The sequence below is a fragment of the Gossypium hirsutum genome, chromosome D03, assembly GCF_007990345.1.
Source record: "Gossypium hirsutum isolate 1008001.06 chromosome D03, Gossypium_hirsutum_v2.1, whole genome shotgun sequence".
NCBI lineage: Eukaryota > Viridiplantae > Streptophyta > Magnoliopsida > Malvales > Malvaceae > Gossypium > Gossypium hirsutum.
Genome location: NC_053439.1, coordinates 43851362 through 43874565, shown reverse-complemented (window position 1 = coordinate 43874565; position 23204 = coordinate 43851362). Strand labels below are relative to the sequence as shown.

The window sequence follows — 23204 nt, the reverse complement described above, 5'->3', positions numbered from 1 at the left end:
TTCTCCAAGCGTTATATATTTATTTTATTTTAAATTGATTTTCTACTATAAAAAAGAAAATTAAGAAGCCTTTGTGCCCACCAGTTCAAACTTTTGGGTCTGGTCCACGTTGTTATGTATGGCTTCGTCAAATACGTCATAAAGTGGTAATCTCTGTCATTATCCCTTTTACCTATCATTAGTGTACAGATCCAAATTCAATCACAGTTTAATATCAGTTTTCAAATTACTTTTTGTATTTTGAAATTTAATCTTTAAGAAATTTTCGTCCAACTCGTAATAAATATTAAAATAATCCATCCTTTCAATTGCATTTTCTTTGCAATTTAATCAATAAGTAATATTTTATTATTTTAAATTATTTTTATTTAAGCCAAGATTAATTATATTATTAAACGATAAAAATACAAATAAGAGACATACATAGAAAATGCAATTACGTCGATTTTGTAGAGATAAAAAAACAATAAGATTAAAATAAAAAAAGTATAAATTATGTAGTATGTCTATCTTTAAATATTTTACATATGTACTTATTTTTAATATTTTACAATTACTTAATTATGATTTGAAAATCTTAATCTTTTTAATATTGTATATTCATTAATTTTGTAATGATTACAATATAAAAATATAAATGAGAAATGCACGTGATTTCAAGAACTAGTACATATAAATACGATCGAAATTCAAGTATTTTATGCACCTTTCCTACCACATCATCTGTAGTCTTTTCTAACTATTTGATAATATTTCAGTAATTTTTTTATGTAATTGACACATAATTTTGGTAATTTTTTACCTTAAACCTCGAATCCTAAATACAAAACCCTAAACTCTAAACATTGAATCAAAAACCTTAACCCACAAAATCCAAACCCTAAACATTAAACCCTAACTCGAACCTCAAACCTCGAACCCTGAACCCAAACCCAAACCTTGAATAGTTTAGGGTTTGAGCTTAGGGTTCAATGTTTGTGACTTGATGTTCGTGTGTAAAGTTTAGGGCTTGGGATTTAGATTTTAAGGTTGGGATTCAAGGTTCAAGATTTAGGATTTAGAATTTTGGGTTGAAGGTTCGAGATTCGAAGTTAAGGGATTTGGGTAAAAAAATTATCAAAATTATGTGTCAATGAGATGGAAATAATTGTTAAAATGTCACTAAATAATTGGAAAGGGACCATGGATGATGTGGTGGGAAAGATCCATAAAATAATCTTTTCAAGTTAGAAAAATTTTGAACTAATTAGAATAACTTTTATTTTCTAAAATATTACTAAATTCACATTTAAAAATAATTATAATTTAATAAAAGTGGAAATAATTACACATTTAAAAATAATTATTAGTTAAAAAAGTTGTGATAATTTTAAAATAAAGTTATTACTTGAATAAAACTCTAAGCGTAGGTTGTGCCTCACATTTATAGGACAATTTGCAGGCAGTTAACACAACTCGTGTCACGACACAAGGACTTCAGTATTGCAACACTAAAGTCAGCTGATGACGTCAAGACAAGAAGCTTCCCGACATTATGACGATGGACGAAGTTGTGATGACACAAATAGGGACATTGCAAATGTTGACATATTTCCAACAAAAATCAGGTTTCTTCTCCTAGTTAAACTTTATTATATTTTTCCGTTTGAACTTTGATAATTGCAGGGATATTTTAGTCGTTTTAGCTCTTTAAACTTAGCCTATTTAAAGGGGTCTTGTATTCCTATTTCGAGAAGGCAATTAAAGATGTAGCACTGTAAGGCTTTTCTTTTGGGAGTGACAAGATGTAGTCGCAAATGAGTTTTAGTAAGAGTTTTTGTGGTAACTATGGAGAAAATTCTATACCCATTTTGAGAAAACTTCATGAGAGTTAGAGTTTTATTTTTGGGTTTGCTCTGTGAGAGTTGGGGCTTTGTTTCTGGGTTTAGGGTTTGTACATTTAGTACATTTAGGTTTATTTTCTCTATATTGTACTTTCGTTTGTTTACTCATTTGGTGAAAAGCTAAAGCCTTATTTTCCTGTGATTTTTATCCTCTTTGGAGGAGTTTTCAACGTAAAATTTGTGTTTGATCTTCTCTACCTTTTCTATTTCGTTGTTTATACATGTTGATCCCCAACACTAAGTATAAAATATAGAAAAAAAATTGTGATAACTATAATTATAATTTAAATTACAATTATTAGTTAAAATTTTTTTGACATAAAATAGTTGTCCTAATTTTATTGATACCAAATAAAATTATTATTTGAATAGAATTCTAAGCATGTTAATTATTACTTAATTAATAATATTAATTATTATTTTGAAGAAAATTACTTTATTGGATATGTTAAAAAATTAATTAAAAGGTATGTAATATTAGAAGCTAGTACCTATAAATATGATCGGAATATAAAGTGTCATATCTTTGTATCGGGCTGTACCATTTGGGACCATAGGCTTTGATGTCTGAGCACCGCTAGGCCCATGTTGTTTTTACAAACTAGCCCAAACATAGGCCTTGTTCTTGTATAAAAACCGACTTGTTTCCCTTCGCCTTCTTCCTTCTTTTAGGGTTTCGTTAGCCGTTCTTCTTAAACCACAAAAGCTTGGAACAAGCTTAAGGAACTGCAGAAATGGTAAATCCGACAGCCACATTTCAATTGTTGTCTCTCACCTTATGTATCTATTCAGTATTATTTCTTTTCAATTTGTGGCTGTAAACACTTTAGATGCAGTTCCCTGAGTTTTTAATTCTGTTGTTCTCTAGATTTAATGTTATACGGAATCAAGTTAGAAGATTAGAACTTGATATTTTTTTTACTGAATTCTTCGTTTTCGGATGGTTTTGATAGATTTCTAGGAAAAAAGAACTATCATTTTATCAGAAATGAAACATTTAATGACGGCAACTTTTATGATTTAGTAGCGTGTCGTTAGCAATGATTAAGTTGAAAGCTTAGCATTAGTCTTAGCTCAACTAAAAGAAGTAATGTTTGAGTTTTGGGACTGTAATCCTTTACAGGAAATTGTCCCTAGATATCGGTTTTCCCCTTAGTGAAATTCATCAATTGCGTAAAGAACTTCATTGTGAGTTAGTGATGAAAGTTCAATGGTTTGAAGTTTGAAGATAGTTTTGAATTGATGTACTTGTTTCAAAGGTTTCATTTTTCTGTTTTTTAATTTTATGCTGTTAAATGCAGGCCCCAAAGAGAGGTGTAAAGGTTGCTGCCCCGGCCAAGAAGAAACAAGTAGTTTTCTCTACTTTTGCATCATCTGAATTCTTAAAATAACCAGATTGTGGTTCAATGGTTTCACTGTCTGATTATTCTTTTGATTTGGAAATTAGGAGAAGGTTGTGAATCCACTGTTCGAGAAGCGTCCAAAGCAGTTTGGTATTGGCGGGGCACTACCTCCGAAGAAGGATCTACATCGATTTGTAAAGTGGCCTAAGGTTGTCCGCATTCAAAGGAAAAAGAGGATCCTTAAGCAGAGGTTGAAGGTCCCACCAGCATTGAACCAGTTTACCAAGACTCTTGACAAGAACCTTGGTATGTGGTAGAATTTTCACTTGTTTCTACTTTGTGTGTTAGATTCAGAAATTTAATGTACCTTTTATTATATTATTGTTTTGGTCAAATATTACGTTGGGAGAGATAATGGCTTCCATTAGCGCGTCTATTTCCCCATGTTTCTGTTTTCTCTTTTTAACTGTTAACATAACATAGGTGTATGTAATAAAACTTTGATGGAGTAAGCTTTTGTTGGAGTATACTCTTTTAGATGTATAACATTTTTCCTGAAAATTAGTCTAGTTTAAAAATAATTACAAATGGAAATATTGAAACTGTGAATGTTGAAGATAGTAATTGGTTGCGGGAGCTGGTAGTAAGGAAATAATTTAAGATCTATTGTCAACTCAAAATATTAAATGCATAGCCTGTCAAATGGATGCTCCATTTATTTTATCATAAGCTTGCTTATTCTGCTGTGCTTGTTCTCATATGTTGCGGTATATCCTTCAGTCTTCATTTTTTAGCCCCTAATTCCCTGTTTTATCATGTGCCACATCTCTTCCTGGAGAATTTTTCCTGTTTATAATGATCAGGATTTTCTGTTATTTTATGTCTTATTTCAGCTACGAGTCTATTCAAGCTGCTTCTCAAGTACAGACCGGAGGGCAAGGCAGCCAAGAAGGAACGTCTACTGAAAAAGGCTCAGGCTGAGGCTAAAGGCAAAGCCCCTGAGTCTAAGAAACCAATTGTTGTGAAATACGGACTTAACCATGTTACCTACCTTATTGAACAGGTTGCCCTCTTGTTTCTTTATATTCGTCAGTTCAGCTAGTATGGTACCCTGCATTTTCTTTTACTGTGAAGTTCTTATAAATTTTACCATCACCTATGTAGAACAAGGCAACAATTGGTTGTCATCGCCCACGATGTGGATCCCATAGAGCTTGTAGTCTGGCTTCCTGCTTTGTGCAGAAAGATGGAGGTCCCCTACTGCATTGTCAAGGGGAAAGCACGATTGGGATCGGTAATTGTCTTTCAGACTTATGTGCTTTTCTGCAAATTGTCGAGTAGGCAACTTATGTGTTTGTGCTAACCACAGATTGTCCACAAGAAAACTGCATCTGTCTTGTGCTTGACCACGGTTAAGAACGAGGATAAGATGGAGTTCAGCAAAATCCTCGAGGCAATCAAGGTAAGATTATATCCTCGAATATTATTCAAATTGATTTCAACATACTGAATAATAAGTAACATATGTGGTACAGGCCAACTTCAACGACAAGTACGATGAGTACAGGAAGAAGTGGGGAGGTGGTATCATGGGCTCGAAATCACAAGCCAGATCCAAGGCAAAGGAGAAGCTTCTCGCGAAGGAAGCCGCACAAAGGATGACTTAAGCCAACCATTGTTCCCTTCCAGAGGTTCCCTCTGGTTACCAAGTCAAATTTTACTCCTTTGCCCGAGGATTACTTATATATTTTCTAGTTTAACTTTCAAAACACCGAGTAGCTGCTGTTTGTGATGTAATTTTGTGCCCAAACCATCATTTATGCTGAGCGATCTTACTTAAATAGTCGTGTATGATATATATAATCAGTTTCGTCCTCTTGACTAAAAAGCAACTCTTTTTCTTAAGGTTTATTTATTATGTTAATTGAGTACCAACATTGGAGGTGTTTTTATCATTTTATATAAAAAATAAAAAAATACATATGCTTTTTTAGTTTTTAAAAACTTCATTCTTTTGTTAGTTATTTATATTAAATTATAAACCAGTAAAAATTAATGGCAAAGAGCAGGAGTTGATCTTTGATGAGAACCCCATTATGATGTTAATTTTGTTTCGGATTAGTTAAAGCTCAACCAGCGAGAAAGTTGAAAGTTCATTGTTACAACACAAACACTAGTTTATCATTAGAGCTTTTCCAATATTGACATACATACATGGATAGAACTTTCAAACATATGACTAGAGTACTGAAACAGATTGGGGTAGGTGCAGATTAATTAGTCAGTCTTAATCTCAGGTGATTGGATGGATGATGGATAAACAACATTCTTGAGACCAGTGAAATCCAATATCTTCTTGCTTGGTGCTTGCTGGTGTGGGGCTCCTGGCCTCGAGAAATGGGATAATCTGTAACTCCATTCCACCAGTTCCGGGAAAAACAGCTTCCATAGGTAAGTCACCCTGAACCATGACGGCTGAGTCAAGTACCGATCTCCTCTGCTTGCACTGTTCACTATTGCCTGGGCGCACCCACTGGCTGACCCTACTGGTATAGAACTCACTTGTACCTATTCAATTTTTGAAATGGTCAGGTTTATTATTACAATTTACAGCACAAAGTAACACTAGTTTACTTACATCTCTCATGTCTTGCTGAACTTCCATGTTACCATCTCTTTGAAGGAATTTGCCTTGGGTGATTTCAGACTCGATAAAACCAGGTGTTACAATTGTTATCTTAACCTCGGATCCAAGTTCAATCCTTAATGTATCGAAAAAGGCTGTCAATGCTGCTTTGCTTGCCTGACATGAATTAAGGCCTCGAAGAATTATGAACTACTACTACTCATCATCATCATCATCATAATATAAAATAAGCAGCAAAATTAAGTGGCTGAAATTACATTGTAGACGCTTGTTCTTGGATCATTCATCCATGAAGCTGCTGAAGACATGACAACGATCTTGCCTTTGCTGTTTTTAAGGTGTGGAACTGCAAATCGGGTTGTATAAACCGAACCCCAGAAATTTGTGTCCTGCAGTGACAGTTTTAGAAACATAAACAAAAAAACACTGACCCGAATCTAGATATAGGTAATTAGAAAATCATGTACCATTATAGCTCTGAAAAGAGACATGTCCGGAGGTGCATCTTCAAACATGCAGACTGTATTGATTCCAGCATTATTTACCAGATGGTCCACTGTATCCATAACCAGACCATGACATATTAACAAACAGTATCAGTTGTCAGTCGCGGAGCCAAATTTTTTTTTTTGGCAAACTATAGTAAAAATGTAAAGTAAATCAAATTATTATTATTATTTTTTCAAAGTCCAATTTTACTTTTATTAATTTAAAATTTTATAAATTATAAATGGCTTAAATGGAAACTTTTAAATTTTAGGAGTCCCTCCGGCTCCGCCACTGTCCGTTGTTATTTATACATGCACATACATAAGTTATAGACTTACATCTTCCGAAATGATTCACGGTTTCCTCAACAAGTCGTCTGCAGTCATCAACTTTAGAAACATCAGCACGAATTACAATAACATCGGGAGATCCCAAATCACGAGCTCTATCAGCAATTTCTTGCAGTGATTTCTCTCTTCTTGCTGTCAGAGCTAACCTTGCTCCTCTTCTACCATATTCGTATGCCAAATGCTGCACACACACAACATTTTTGTTTTTAGGTTTTCGTCTCGTGAAAATTAAGAACTGGTGATGTAAAGTTAATTACCTCTCCTATACCGGAAGAAGCGCCTGTGATGACGACGACTTTCCCAGCAAGATTCTCACTGAAAACGGAGCGTAAGATGGAAAGGAAGAAGTTGAAGAAATAAATGGGTGGTAATAAAAAGACAAATGAAAAGAAGGTGAATGAAGGAGCTACGAGGTTGAGGAACTTGTGAATAAGATCCATGGTTTGGTCTAAAAATCTAGAGAGAATGGAGAATTGGATGAAATAAATGTAAAAGATTTGATATAAAAACCAAAATCAAGTGTGAGGCTGCCAAATTAAGCATGCAAAGGTTGCATGGCAAGAGGTTGACACGTACATTATGTATTTTACATTTGTCATCTGATTCCTTTGTTTAGCTTGCTAGGTGATTGCCATGCCACCTTTTGCCTTATGACTTGGCAGATGTTGCAAAGCTATGATGGTTCACCTCTTTTGGATTATTACGTAATTCTGATACGTAGATACATGGAATCCGGGTATATAATCTATAATATTTTTTTATACCATTGCAAACAGTACAACATAATAACGCATTACAACTAAGGCCAAGAACATTAATGTATTCTATACCTATCAGCAGCTCTCGCCATACAATCAACTTGTCGTTTGACATGAGTCAAGAACCGCTCGGTATTGAACGTTCATTTTCTGTAGTAGGTGACGGATATCTTGGACAATGGGCTTGAGCTTCCAATTGATAGGCACCTTGTACATGAGGATGTTAATCCATTTCTATAATTTGTCCTTCAACTCCCACGATGCTACATAGTAATACTTTTAGGAATAGTAGCCAACTATGGAGTTTTAGAGTTACAGTCCATAGTATGCAACAGTATTATCTGATTCCCTTTGCTAGCAGTACCCAACACAACCACACAATAGTACCCTGTGGTCCGATTGACAATGGAGAATTCCCATCCATAAGATGACACCTCTTGAGTAGTGTGAGTTGCATTGTTCAGCTGTGGATCACAAGCAGGACGAAGAGAGTGGATTTTGTTACCGTGGAACGCATTAAGAATGGTTACCGAGAGTTTATTAACTCGGTGTTGTTAAATACCTTTTCATTTTGAACTTTCCAAATGGTCTAAAAACCGACAAGAAGGTAAGTGAAGAATTCCTATCCTTGGTCACTTTTATTATCAACTGTATCTGACCAATGTTGTAGATTTTGAAGGAGCGTCGTGTAATGTAATGCATCCATTTGGAGAGACAAATGGCATCCAAACCCCACTGTTCTGGTGAAATTACATTATTTGAATAAATGTTCCACTGTTTCGTTGTGCTGCTTGCATACATGACATTCTGAAGGTACGCTAATTAATCGCCATCGTTTCACTTGTTCTTCTCACCATCGTTTCCCCAGCTGTTCCTTGATTAATCGAGTTTCCAAGGATTTGGTATAGGGATTGATGAACCTAGCGAGGGATATTCTTAGTTACTGGGATGAATTGGTTTTGTAGACGTGAAGAGAGTTATCAACGGTACGAGTTGCCATCCCATCGTTGAACCGTATATCGATGGCATTCCGTGTATCAGTAGAGGGTGAAGAATTGTTATAGATCACCACCGCGGAGGAAATAACAGCCATGCTGGAATTGTGGTGTTTGAAACCATATGACTATAGATATGACTTTATAGCTTTTCATTAGAGATTGTTGGTGTTTTGACAGAAAAACAAAGGAGAAAAGAAGCAAAGAAACGGATGAAAAGAGAATTGAACAAAAATTGAAACCTGAAAAACTGATTTTATATTAACTTTCATTAAGATAAAAAAACATATATGCTACATGACAGGTTCCTAGCTAATGCATAACTGCTCCTACTAATTGCTTGACTAACATAGCTTAAATTACACACAAAATAAAGATGACTTATCAGCTATTACATCACATTTGAACATCATTTAAATCAGCAACTAATCTTACTAACTTTAAATACAAATTACAAAAGAACTAAAGCTAGCTACATATGAACAAAATGTTGCTGTTGTACTGGTTGAGCTTCAATGCTTCTCTGCTGTTGCATTGCAGGCCAAAGTTCAACACTCCTCCTTGGACTGTATACAACAAACATCAATACTTCTCAAATCTTGTAGCACCGAGAGACTTAGTTAGAATATCATCAAGCTGGTTTTCTGAGCTGCAATGAATCAGATTAACTTCCTTTGATTGTTTAGCCTCTCTAACAAAATGAAATTTAATCTTAAAATGCTTGATTTTGCCATGAAATACTGGATTTTTTTGCCATGGTAACAGCTGATTGATTGTCAACTCTAACCTCAGTAACTTCAACTTGATCTTCATTCAAATCACATAAGAGCTTCCTAAGACAAATGGCTTGATTAACAGCTGCAACAGTTGCAATGTACTCTGCTTCTGCTGTTGATTGAGCAATGGTTTGTTGTTTCTTTGAACTCCAACAAAAAACCCCTGAGCCAAGAGTGAAGAAATAGCCAGATGTGCTATTCATGTCATCAATGGATCCTACCCAATCACTATCAGAATACCCTATCAACTTGAGTTCTTTTGCTTTCTCAAATTTCCCTCTATAATCCAAAGTCCCTTTCACATATCTAAGAACTCTTTTGGCTACCTTAAAATGAAAAACATCGCAACAATGCATGAATCTAAACAGAAGACTAACAGCAAACATGATATCAGGCCTTGTAGCTGTCAAATAGAGCAGACAACCTACAAGGCTTCTATATTCTTTCTCATCAACTCTTTCATGGTTGCCATTGTTGGTTAATTTTTCACCTTGAGCCACTGGTGTGCTAACAATTTTGTAGTTTGACATGCAAAATTTGTTTAAGATCTTTAAGGCAAAGGCCTGCTGACTTATGAAGATAGCATGATCAGATTGATTCACTTCCATGCCAATAAAATAAGTCATTTCCTCCAAGTCAGTCATTTCAAAAACATCTTGCATCTAAATTTTAAACTCTTCAATCAGCTTCCCATTGCTTCCAGTTACCAACAAATCATCTACATAAAGTGACACAATCAGTAGGGTTTCGTTCTCTGATTTCTTCACATAGAGAGTAGGCTCACTGATACTCTTCTCAAACTCGAGCCTAGACAGATATGTATCAACTCTGCCCTACCAGGCCCTTGGTGCCTACTTTAGACCATACAAGACCTTTTTTAGCTTGTAGGCATTATCCTCTTCATCAGGAACCTTGAGCCCATTTGGTTTTTCAATGAAGATTTCTTCCTTGAGGAAGCCATTCAGAAAAGCAGACTTACATCCAATTGATGCACTCTCCATTTCTTTTGAGCAACTAAGGCAAACAAAAGCCTTATCATATCTAACTTTGCAATAGGAGCAAAGGTTTCTATGAAGTCAATGCCATACTGTTGGTTGTATCCCTTCACCACAAGTCTTGCCTTGTGTTTGTTTAGAGACCCATCAGCATTGTACTACCCTAAACACCCACTTCACACCAATAACCCTCTTCTGGCCTGGCCTGTCAATCAGTTCCCAAGTATTGTTCTTGTGTATCATCTCCATTTCAGCTTCCATAGCTCTTTTCCAACACTTTTCTTTAGCAGCCTCATCAAAACTTGAAGGCTCTAGTATTGCCACATCACATCTTTGATAGATGTTAGTGATGGTTCTTATGCCTCTCACAGGTACATCATCAAATTCATCACTAATTGGCTCTTCTTCTTTAGCTAGTTGCAGATTACTGTATTGTTGACCTTGTTCACACAAGCTTGCATTTGTACCATTCCCATTTTCATACATTTTCCTCATCCAATTTCACATCCTTGCTGATCATGATCTCTTTTGTGAAAGGATCAAAGGCCCTATAACCTTTCTTTGTGTTGCTGTAACCAACAAAGATCCCTGGCACAGATCTTTTTTCCAGTTTGGTTCTCTTCTTAGCTGGAATAAGTGTATAACAGACATAACCAAACAACTTTAGATGTGAAACTGTTGGCTTAAGTCCAAACTAAGCTTCAAAAGGAGTTTTTTCTTTGACAACATTGGTTGGTAATCTGTTAAGCAGGTACATTGAGGTATTCACAGCCTCAGCCCAAAATTTGCTTAGTAATTTGCTTTCAAACAGTAGGCATTTAGCCATGTCAAATATTGTTCGATTCTTTCTTTCACAAACTCTATTTTGCTGAGGAGTATAGATGGTTGTCAGCAGATGTTGAATTCCGGCCTACTCACACAGCTTTTGAAACCTCTCTGATAGATACTCAATGTCATTGTTTGATCTCAAGACCTTAAGCTTGCAACCTGATTGATTCTCAGCTAATGTTTTGAACTTGTTGAATACTTCAGGTACTTTTGACTTTTGTTTCAGAAAATTTACCCAACAGAACCTTGTATAATCATCTATGAACAGCACAAAGTATCTGTTGTCATTCAAAGAATAGGTCTTCATTGGTCCACAAATGTCAGTATGGACCAATTGAAGCTTTTCTTGAGCTCTCCATGCCTTGTTAACTAGAAAAGGCAGCCTCACTTGCTTCCCAAGCTGACAAATTTCATAAACTCTGTCTTTGACTTCAACCTTGGACATGTCTTCAACTAGATTGAATTTGTGCAGCAAACCAAGTGATCTATAATTAACATAGTCTAACCTTTTGTGCCATAAACTAGCTTTATCAGCAAGACTAGTATAAGTTTTCATTTCCATCTGGTTCATATCCAGCATAAAGTATCTCTTAGTCATGGCTACTGTGACTAGTTCTTGACCAAGTGAGTCCTCAATAACACTAGAGTTATTCTTGAAAACAAGTGAATAACCATTTTCTATTAACTGACCAATACTAAGCAGATTTTGGTCTATATCAGGTACAAAAAAGACATCTGAGATTGTTTTATTACCTGAATGTGTGCTGATTAAAACATTGCCTCTGTCTCTGGCCTCAATAAGGTTTCGATTTCCAATCCTGACTTTGGAAGCAAAGCTTCTGTCAAGATATTTAAATAACTCTTCATCAGATGTCATATGACGAGTGCAACCATTGTCTACTAACTAGTCCCTTCTGACTTTGGTTGAAGTTACAAAACAAGATGCAGTGAAAACATGCTCCTCTTGAGCTTAAATATCCTCAGCAGCCAGAACTTGATTTTGCTACTAAGTTTGTACCATTCTTTGTTCTTGCAAACTTTTTCAATGTGACCAAACTGCTTGAAGCTCTTACACTGAATATCAGGCTTGTACTAGTAGTTCCTCTCCAAGTGTGTGGACTTTTTGTAGTGAATGCTTGGTGTAAATTTTTTCTTCCCTGCATCCCTCTTTGGTTTCTCCCTTTTGTCAAGCCATGGGTTCTTTCCTTCGTAGCTCGAACCTAAGCTTTTTTTGGTTTTTGCTTGGAAAGCTCCTTCAGGATGCTCCTCCAGCCTACTGGCCTTTCTTTTCTCTAGTGCATACAGAGTATTTATCCATTCAGACAGTGAAATGGTTGATAAGTCTCTTGAGTCCTCCAATGAGGAGATTTTTGCTTCAAATTTTTCAGGAAGGGTTGTAATGACCTTCTCAACAATTCCGCTCTCACTGAAATCATCTCCAATGAGCTTGATGTTGTTGAATGTGGTCATTCTATCAGAGTACTGCTTAATTATTTTAGACTCTCTCATCTTCAAGTTCTCAAAGTCCCTCCTAAGGTTGATCAACTGCTATTGTCTGGTTTTGTCTAACCCTAGAAACTCTTCCTTCAGCTTCTTTCAGGTTTGCTTTGGAGTGTTACAGGCCATTATTCGAGTGAAAATCACATCAGACACTCTATTTTATAAGCATGACATTACTTTATGCTTCTTAACACACTCTTCACTATGTTGTCTAATTTGTGCAATAGTGGGATTGGCCCTCAATGGAGCTGGTTCTATGTAATTCTCAACCACATTCCACAAGTCATGTGCTTGTAGGTAAGTCTTCATCTTCACTACCTAAATGTGGTAGTTTTTACCAGCAAAGACAGATGGTGGTGGTGGTATAAAACTCATTTTGCAGCAACAATAAAAACAACAACTTCAGTTTCTTTTTCTTCAAGGTTTCTCACAAAAACAGCTACCAACAATAAAGGCCCTCAAAGATGACAGGCTCTGTATACCATTTGTTGGTGTTTTGACAGAAAAACAAAAGAGAAAAGAAGTAAATAAACGGATGCAAAGAGAATTGAACAAAAATTGAAACATGAAAAACTGATTTCATATTAATTTTCATTAAGATAAAAAAAACATATATGCTACATGAAAGTTTCCTAATGCATAATTGCTCCCACTAATTGCTTGACTAACATAACTTAAATTACACACAAAATAAAATTGACTTATCAGCTATTACATCACATTTGAACATCTTTCAAATCAGCAACTAATCTTACTAACTTTAAATACAAATTACAAAAGAACTAAAGCTAGTTACATATGAACAAGTGTTGTTGCTATACTAGTTGAACTTCAATGCTTCTCTGCTGTTGCATTGTAAGCCAAATTTCAACATAGATTAAAGTCGATAAGGAAGGCTTTTATCTTCTCTTACATTTGCTTGAGGTAGGTTGTTATTTGCCATTTTATCATTAGTTTGTGAGGATACTTTGACTGTACCATATTGCTCTTGGGTTGTTATCAGAGACATATTACCTCTGCTAGCGTTGTACTTAAATTGCAGGAAACTTTGATAGGTGCCTTCTGCTACCAACTTTAGTGATTAGTTCACCCTTAACTTTAAGGGTTCTCTTAAAGTGGACAAATTTTAGTCTGGGAGCGAAAGGTGTATCACTTTCTTATCAATGCCATGTGTTTTCCCCAAAAAATGTCTTAATAAGAAACAAATTGGGATATTTTCCTTTTCCTATAGGGAGGCTTGTTACTCCTCATTGATTATTCACCCAAGATTAATACATTTTCTTTAGGGGTGAGAGAGTTACATTCGTAAAGACTTGTACTCTTAATAATTTTTGGAGGTTTTACTTCAACTAGTTTAGTTTTAATAGTGCGACCCTAAAAAAGATGTTGAAAGTTCTTAACATTCTTGGTGTTGATGATATTTTTGTGTCTCATTTGGTGTGACCTTGTGACAGTAAGGACCTTTTGGTGAAACTAATGATTAAATAGGAAAGAGAATCTGTGTAGTTTATTCATTATTTGTACATGTAAAATTTTCATAAATTGGTTTAAATAAAATTTTATTATTCATATTAATATTGTTTGTATTAGTTCTCAACGTTTTTTTTGCATGCAAAGCAAAATATAAACAAATGTTGGCTCATTGATTACTCAATGTTTAATTAATACTAAGTTTCATTATGTGATCAAATCGTAATGCAAGAAGACAACCTTTCTTAATAGGTAATCTAAAAGGTTCATAGTGTAATGAATTGAATTTGAGCAAACTGATTAAAAAACTAATATTAAATCTATCAACCCAATAAGGGAGATACCTTATCTTAGGTATCAAAGCATTTAACTCCCAAAAAATAGAGAAATAAATGTAATTATTTGGATTAATAATACGTCATATAAGACTCAAGTTGAATTAATCCTAGGTTTATTTATGATTAATTCACTTGTAAAGTTCATAGTGTAACTTACCACAATCTTGAGTAACCAACTGACTATGTGCGTGAATTGTATACTTTAATGTATTAAAAGCTTGAGTTCAAATAACTAAAGAGCTGAAAGCTAGTATGTTGAGTATATTATTTCTATATGACATAACTTCATTTACAATACTAGAATTTATAGCCAAATAAAAGGTAAATGATATCTCTCAACGGCATTACATGAAAAATGGAAAAGTAATGTGACCGTGGGTCATTTCTCTAAAACAAATGATTTAATTACTATTTGTTAGTAATTGAATTTTTCATTAATGAATGTAATGATTACCATGAGATAAAATAGGATCAAATTAGATGAACGGATTTAACCAAAAAAAATTAAGGATTCTTATGAGGGTAACACAGTTAAGACAATGTCACTAGACAAACAATTATTAAGTTATTTTCATAATGGTATATAATAAGAATAGAGCGGAAGAAAATCATATTCAAGCTATTCAACTCAAAAAAGAAAGATTTGGATTTGACCTAAAAAGAAGACACCAAATAAATTTAGGAAAACAACGAAAACAAAAATAACAAAAATAAAAAATTTAAGAATAAAGAATAAATATTCAAAATAAAAAATAAATAAACAAAATTTAAAAGTGGAAAATGGATCGAATAAATCGATGGATATGATGGATAGATGGATAACTGTCCAATTGAACCTTTTGAGATATAAACCCCACCAAACTCAATTAATGACTCTAATCAACCCTTCAAGAAATAATCATTGACAAATTAAAGGATAAAGAATGAATTCACACGACTCTTTGAAAAAAATTGAGAAGAAAACTACTTCTAAAAATCACAAGAAAGAAATCTTGCACAAAGAAACTAACTCCTAGAGTTAAAACTTTATTAATGAAAACAATTGTGTCCTTAATAAATAATGAATAGGTCCAAACTCTAATTAATCTAAACAAGAAATAGTTTTAAACTAGACTTTATTGTTTGACTAAGAAACATAAAACTCCTAAATAACTTAAAATATTTAAAACTATATCCACAATTCGGAAAAAATAATAATATCTAATAAATACAATATAGGGCTCATATGTAATAAAAATTAAGACTAAAAATCAAACTCAATATGATTTAAACTCGAATTAAAAGTCCAAAACTCATAATTTTTGTAATAATCCCATCCAAAAATTTTACTGGCGTAGTTTTCATAAATGCTAATAACTTGAGCTCCCGAACTTGAAATCGAGTGATTCAAAGTGTGTTTTGAAGCTAAGCGATAGATATTCAAACACTATGAGATATTTCAACCCAAAAATGCCTGGATCCCATCCAAAAAGTTGTCACAAGTTGACTGATTTTTCAAACTTGAAAATTGGCACATTCAGTGAATGAAATTTAATAAATTTCACCCTATCTGTACATGTATCGGTTTATAATATGGGACAGTTCAATCATGGTACTTTAATGGAATGTCCTATGATTAAATAATGTTGTAACTAATAGACGAATAGTTGAAACTTAATTACAAATTGTTTGAGCTCTAATTCTAATTATATATGTCTAATCGATCATTCCACTAGCTCGATATAACTCGAAACGAATTGCATGTAAAAAAGGATACTATGGAATGAATGAAAACGACAATTAAGATAAATATATTGTATGTATCATTATCCACAGTAAATGTGTTTTCTTACTAAATATAAAGCAGACTTGACATCTAATTGGTTCACCAGAAACCTTGAACCCATCTGGTTGTTCAATGAAGATTTCTTCCTTAAGAAAACCATTTAGAAAAGCAGAGTTGACATCCAATTGGTGCACTCTCCATTGCTTTTAAGCAACCAAGGCAAACAAAAGCCTTATAGTATTTAACCTTGTAACTGGTGTAAAGGTCTCTGAGAAGTCAATACCATACTGTTGGTTGTATCCCTTCACTACAAGTCTTGCTTTTGCTTGTTCAAAGACCCATCAGCATTGTACTTGACCCTAAACACCCACTTCATACCAATGATTCTTTTTTGGACTGACTTATCAACCAGCTCCTATGTGTCATTCTTATGTATCATTTTCATTTCTACTTGCACTGTCCTTCTCCAACAATATTTTTTAGTAGCTTCATCAAATCTTGAAGGCTCCAGTATAGCCACATCACATCTTTGATAGATATCAGTGATGGTTCTTGTACTTATCACAAGTACATCATCGAATCCATCATCAATTTATGCTTCTTCTTCAACAAGCTACAAATCACTGTCTTGTTGATCTTACTCATTCAAGCTTACATCTGCACCATTCCAATTCCATACACTGCCATAATCAAACTTTACATCCCTACTTGCCAAAACCCTTTTGGTGGTGGGATCAAAGACCCTGTACCCCTTCTTTGTGCTGCTATAATCAACAAAGATCCCTGACACAAACTTTCTTTCTAGTTTGGTTCTCTTCTCAACTAGAACAAGTGTATAACAGATACAACCAAACACTTTTAGATGAAAAACAATTGGCTTGTGTCCAAACCATGCTTCAAAAGGAGTCTGTTGAGTAAGTACATTGAGGTGTTCACAGCCTCAGCCCAAAAATTGCTTGGCAATTTGCTTTCAAATAGTAGGCATCTAGCCATGTCAAGTATTATTTGATTCTTCCTTTCACAGACACCATTCTGCTGAGGTGTATAGATTGTTCTCAGTTGATGTTGAATTGTAGCTTGCTCACATAGCTTTTGAAACCTTTTTGACAAATACTTAGTGCTATTGTCTGATCTCAATGTCTTGAGCTTGCAACTTGCTTGATTCTCAGCTAAGGCTTTGAACTTGCTAAATACTTCAGGCATTTCTGATTTTTGTTTCAGAAAATTCACCTAGCAGAACCTTGTGCAATCATCTATAAACAGCACAAAGTACCTACTGTCACTTAGAGAAGAGGTCTTCATTGGTCCACAAATGTCAGTATAGAACAATTAAAGCTAGTCTTGAGCTCTCCATGCTTTGTTGACTAGAAATGGTAATCTCACTTGCTTCCTAAGCTGAAAAAACCTCACAAACTCTATCTTTACTTCAACCCTGGACATATCTTCAACTTGATCCAACTTGTGCAGCAAACCAAGTGACCTATAGTTAATATGGCCTAACCTTTTGTGCCACAAACATGATTCATCAGCCAGACTAACATAAGCCTTCCTTTCTAACTGATTTATATCCAACATAAAACATCTCTCAGTCATAGCTACTGTCACTAGTTCTTGACCAAGTGAGTCCTAAATCACACAAGATTTATTCTTAAAAATAAGAGAATAACCCTTCTCTATTAACTGACCTACACTAAGCATATTTTAGTCTATATCAGGTACAAAGATGACATCTGAAATTATCTTGTTACCTGAGTGAGCACTGATTACAACATTGCCTCTGCCTCTAGCCTTAATGAAGTTTCCATTCCCTATTCTGAATTTGGAGACAAAACTACTGTCAAGTTCTCTAAATGACCCTTCATCAGGTGCCATATGATGAGTACAACCACTGTTTATCAACCAGTCCCTTCTGACCTTACTTGAGGTTGAAAAATAGGATGCAGTGAAAACATGCTCCTCCTGAGCTTGAATGTCCTCAACAGCTTGAGCTTGATTTTGCTGCTGAGGTTGTGCCTTTCCTTTGTTTTTGCAGACCTTTTCCATGTGACCAAATTACTTGCAGCTTCTACACTGGATGTCAGGTCTGTACCAGTAATACCTCTCCAAGTGTGTGGACTTCTTGTAGTGAATGCATGGTGAGAACCTTTTCTTTCCAGCAACCCTATTTGGTTTCTCCCTTTTATCAAGCCAAAATTTCTTTTCTTTGTAGGTCGAGCCTGAGCTTTCTTTGCTTCTTGCTTGGAAGGCTCTTTCAGGATACCCCTCCAGCCTGTTGGCCCTCCTCTGCTCTTGTGCATAAAGAGCATTTATCAACTTTGACAGTGAAATAGTTGATAAATCTCTTGAGTCTTCCAATGAAGAGATCATTAACTCATATTTTTTAGGAAGGGTTATAATTAACTTCTCAACAATTCTCTTGTCACTGAAATCATCTCTAAGGAGCCTGATGTTGTTGACTATGGCCATTATTCTATCAGAGTACTGCTTAATTGTTTCAGACTCTCTCATTTTTAAATTTTCAGAGCCTCTTATCAAGTTGATTAACTGCTGTTGCCTGGTTTTATCAGACCCTAAAAACTCTTCCTTCAGCCTATCTCAGGTCTGTTTTGGAGTGTTATAGGCCATTATCCAAGTGAAGATCACATCAGAAACTCCACTTTACAAACATGACATTGTTTTGTGTTTCTTAGCACAATATTCACTGTGTTGTCTGATTTGTGCTATGGTGGGGTTGACTCTCAATGGAGGTGGTTCTGTGTCAGTTTTCACCACATTCCATAGGTTGTGAGTTTGCAGGTAAATCTTCATTTTCACTACCCATATGTGGTAATTTTCACCAGCAAAGATAGTTGATGGTGGTGGTGAAAAACTCATGTTACAGCAGCAAAAACAGCTTCAGTTTCTTCTTTTTCAAAACACTCAACAAAAGCAAACAATCAACAATAGAGGCCCTCAAAGGTGACAAGCTCTCAATAGGATTTGTTAAGGATATCAGCCAAAGTAAGAAAGAAATGAAGCAAAGAAAACAGATGCAAAAATTGATCAAAAACTGATCTACATAACTGATTTCATTAAGCCAAATATATGAGTTACAAAGTAGTTACTTAATGTATAAATACTCCCACTAATTAAATTGTAAATTACATAACTTATCTTGCAGTGAAGCTGACTTATCAGCCAACATCATCACCTAAACATCACATCAACCAGCAAACTAGTCTTGGTGTTTCAAATAGACTAATTACAAAATGAACTAAGCTAGTTACAAGTTGAACAAAACAGAACTGCTGCATTGGTTGAGCTTAAAAAAAATTCTCTGCTATTGCATTGCAGGCCAAAGTTCAACAGACCGACTATTTGTTACAATGTTTAAAAGTTTGAATGAGAGGTGTGGGAAGGAACTTGAAGCTGTAGGGAGGCAGTATCCCTTTGAACCTTTGAATGTCTTTATCCATTTTTTCAGTTCTTCAATACTTATATGGCTATTAAGCTTCTGTATTATTTTGGACCATTAATTACTCTTGTATTAGCCTGTTAAATCTTGCTGGAAAAGCAAGAAATATCCTAGTTTGGAATAGTTTACGTTATCGTTATTTTTTCTCAATCCATATATCTTACGGCTTACATTTGAGGAAGGAGTTTAGATGCTGAAGCTAATTTTAAAGCGTTTTTCTTATTTATATCTAAGTCACATGCTGCTGTATTTTTCTACTTTTTTCTTTTCTTTTCTAATCATGTTAAAGAGGAAATAGGTCAAATAAATGAGGTGAATAGGAAGTAAAAAATCACATACTTGGATAGTTGTTAGTTGTGATTCCGCTTTCACTCCTCCATTTGATCTAGTGGCCACGGGAGCCTGTTGTTAAAGTTAGTTCCCATGCAAAGGTGGCTATGCAAGAAAAAGGGCAGCAGGCAGTCGAGCCATGGTGTACATCAGCTGAAGCTTAAAGTTGCTGACTTATTTGCTATTTTTAGTTATTTTTAATCCTTTTGTAATCTAGTTCATTTTGAACTTAGTAGGTAAATGTTTTGATGTAAATTTGATGTTGATTGACTGAAAAATCAGCAAAGCTACTCATGCAAGTTAATCTTGTAAGTTTCAATGCAAATTAGTAGTGTTAGGTAATTGATTAGGTGTTAGCTTACTTGTTTTGTAAAGTTGACCAGTATATTTGTAATGGCTTAATGCTTTTTGATGTTAATGAAAGATTTCAGCTTGTTTTTCATTCAAATTCTCTCCTTTCTTTTCTGTTTTTCCACTTGCAAGCTTCTTTTCTATTTTCTTTCTCGTTTGTTTCTTCTCCAAGCCTCGAGGCTTGCTGTCCAAGTAAGACTGAAGTAGTTTGCTACTGCCTCTAACACCAATAATTGGTATCTAGAGCCTTTGTCTTAGTGGACCTGTTGTATCAAACCAAGAAATCAGAATGGCTTCTTCAGGATTTTCACCAGCAGCCCCACCAGTCTTCAATAGATAAGGCTTTCACATATGGCTAGTAAAAATGAAGACTTACCTGCAGGCCTTTGATCTGTGGGAAGTTGTCAACGCAGATACTGAGCCAACAGCACTAAGGAACAATCCCACAGTAGCTTAGATCAGACAACATGCTGATGAGAGGACCAAAAGGTATAAAGCCATGTCCTACATTCCAAACTGTGTGTCAGATGTCATCTTCACCAGAATTATGGCATGTGAGACTCCAAAACAGGCCTGGGATAAGCTTAAAGAGGAGTTTCAAGGCACAAAGAGGACAAGGCAACAACAACTATTGAATTTGAGAAGGGACTTTGAGAATCTGAAGATGAGGGAAGAAGAAACAGTGAAGCAGTATGCAGATAGAATCATGGCAGTGGTTAACAGCATAAGGCTCCTAGGTGAGCACTTTGATGATGCAAGAATTGTGGAAAAAGTTCTCTCCACTTTGCCTGAGAGATATGAGGCAAAGATATCCTCCTTAGAGGACTCAAGAGATCTTGCTAGCATCTCTTTGACTGAGCTGATTAATACCTTTTATGCTCAGGAACAAAGAAGAGCTAGTAGGGCTGAAGACCACCAGGAAGGTGCATTTCAAGCCAGAGCCAGAGAAGCCTCGAGCACCAATGCTTTTAGGGGCAAAAAGCCCTGGAAAAATAGGCCTAAGCTTGATGTTGTAAAAAGCAGTGATCAACCCTGCAGATATTGCAAGAGGCAAGGTCATCCAGATGACAAATGCTGGTTCAGACCAGATGCTATATGCCAGTATTGCAAAAAGAAGGGCCATGTTGAAAAGGTTTGTACAAACAAAACCAAACCAAGGCAGAGCCAATTTCAACAACCAAAGGCTGAAGCTCGAGTGGCTGAAGACAGTAGTGACCAAGAGGAGCAGGTCTTTGCTGTGTCTTGCTTAGCTGCTGAGAAAAAATGCTCTAAAGGCTGGCTATTGGACAGTGGCTGCACTAACCACATGTCACCAGATGCATCTTTGTTTAAAACCTTGGACAGAAGCTACAAAACCAAGGTTAAGGTTGGAAATGGTCAGTTTATAAAGGCTGAAGGAAAAGGAGATGTGCTGATATGCACTCCTACAGGCAACAAAGTCATCTCGAATGTGCTATTGGTGCCTGAGATTGATAGAAAAATTCTCAGCATAGCTCAATTGCTCGAGAGAGGATATTTAGTTGTGTTCAAGGAAAAACAGTGCCAGATTGCTGATCTAAGTGGATCAAGCCTTATGACAGTCACAATGACTGACAAATGCTTTAAGGTTCATTGGCCAAATAACTCAAAGTCAGCATACACAGCCTCTACAGATGATTCCAAGCTCTGGCATCAAAGGCTTGGACATGCCAACTTCAGATCGATGGCTCGAATGGCCAGAGAGGGCTTGGCTGAGAACTTCACCAACTCAGTGGAGCATGATGATGTGTGTGAAGTTTGCCAGATGGGAAAATAGGCAAGATTTCCATTTTCTACAAACTCAGCATGGAGAGCCACTGAAAGATTGCAATTGGTGCACTCTGATGTATGTGGACCTATGAGGACTGAATCACTTAGCAAAAACAGGTATTTCATCCTCTTCATTGATGATTTTACAAGGTTTTGCTGGATTTTCTTCTTGAAACACAAGTCTGAGGTAGCTTAAGTGTTTGTGAAGTTTAAAATTGCTGTTGAGACAGAAATAGGCTACAAGCTGAAATCGATAAGGTCAGAAGATGGGACTGAGTACACTTAAGCTCAGTTCCAAACCATTTATAGTGATGCTGGCATCAAACATCAGCTAACAAATGTGTACACACCTCAGCAAAATAGGGTATCTGAAAGGAAGAATAGAAGCCTGATGGATATGGCCAGATGCCTACTGTTTGAGAAGAAACTGCCCAATACCATGTGGGCTAAGGTAGTAAACACTGTTGTTTACCTTCAGAATAGGCTTCCAACTAAGGCCCTTGCTCACAAGACACCTTTCGAGGCTTGGTTTGGATTCAAGCCTTCCTTAGAACACTTAAAAGTGTTTGGTTGTCTGTGCTATGCACAAATACTAGCAGTAAAGAGGGACAAGCTTTCAAAAAGGGCTCAACCAAGTATCCTAGTAGGCTATAGCTCAATCAAGAAGGGCTATAGGCTACTGGATCCCTTGACAAGCAAAGTCCAGGTAAGCAGAGATGTTATCTTTGATGAAAAGGCATGCTGGAATTGGGAGAAGAATGAACCAGAAGCTATTTCAGAAGACCTGGTGCCTAATCAAGCTGAACTTGAGCAGCTTAGTCCTGAAATAGACATTGATGATGTGCCTATGAGAGGCACAAGGTCCCTAGATGAAATCTATGAAAGAGTACAGGTTGCTATAGCTGAACCTATCAGTTTTGAAGAGGCTGAGGTAGATGAAGGTTGGAAACAGGCTATGGTTGATGAAATCAACATGATCCAGAAGAATCAGACATGAGAATTGATTGATAAGTCTACTGGAAAGAAGACCATTAGAGTGAAATGGGTCTATCGAGCAAAACAAAATGCTGATGGCAGTCTAAACAAGCTAAAAGCCAGGCTTGTTGTCAAAGGTTTCAGCCAGAGGTATGGCCTGGACTACCTA

At 35.7% G+C, this 23204-nt stretch overlaps 1 protein-coding gene and 1 pseudogene across 1 annotated transcript; one reads left to right on the top strand and one right to left on the bottom strand.

Annotated features, from left to right (window-relative positions):
- Positions 1-2430: 2430 nt before the first annotated feature.
- LOC107949606 (60S ribosomal protein L7a-2-like) lies at positions 2431-5137 on the top strand (annotated as a pseudogene).
- Positions 5138-5382: 245 nt separating this feature from the next.
- On the bottom strand, positions 5383-7210 carry LOC107949608 (11-beta-hydroxysteroid dehydrogenase A). Its single transcript, XM_016884327.2, has 6 exons — positions 6970-7210; positions 6701-6893; positions 6341-6429; positions 6131-6262; positions 5865-6029; positions 5383-5794 (listed from the first exon to the last, which is right to left on the bottom strand). Exons 1-6 carry the CDS (start codon positions 7150-7152, stop codon positions 5504-5506), a joined length of 1053 nt encoding a protein of 350 aa, XP_016739816.1. The 5' UTR covers positions 7153-7210; the 3' UTR covers positions 5383-5503.
- Positions 7211-23204: the final 15994 nt, after the last annotated feature.

Coding starts and splice junctions, on each gene's coding strand:
- LOC107949608 (XM_016884327.2), bottom strand. CDS start 7,152: ATGGATCTTATTCACAAGTTCCTCAACCTCGTAGCTCCTTCATTCACC. Junction 6,030..6,130: donor CAAGAACAAGCGTCTACAAT/GTAATTTCAGCC, acceptor AATTCATGTCAG/GCAAGCAAAGCAGCATTGAC. Junction 5,795..5,864: donor TTCAGCAAGACATGAGAGAT/GTAAGTAAACTA, acceptor AAAATTGAATAG/GTACAAGTGAGTTCTATACC.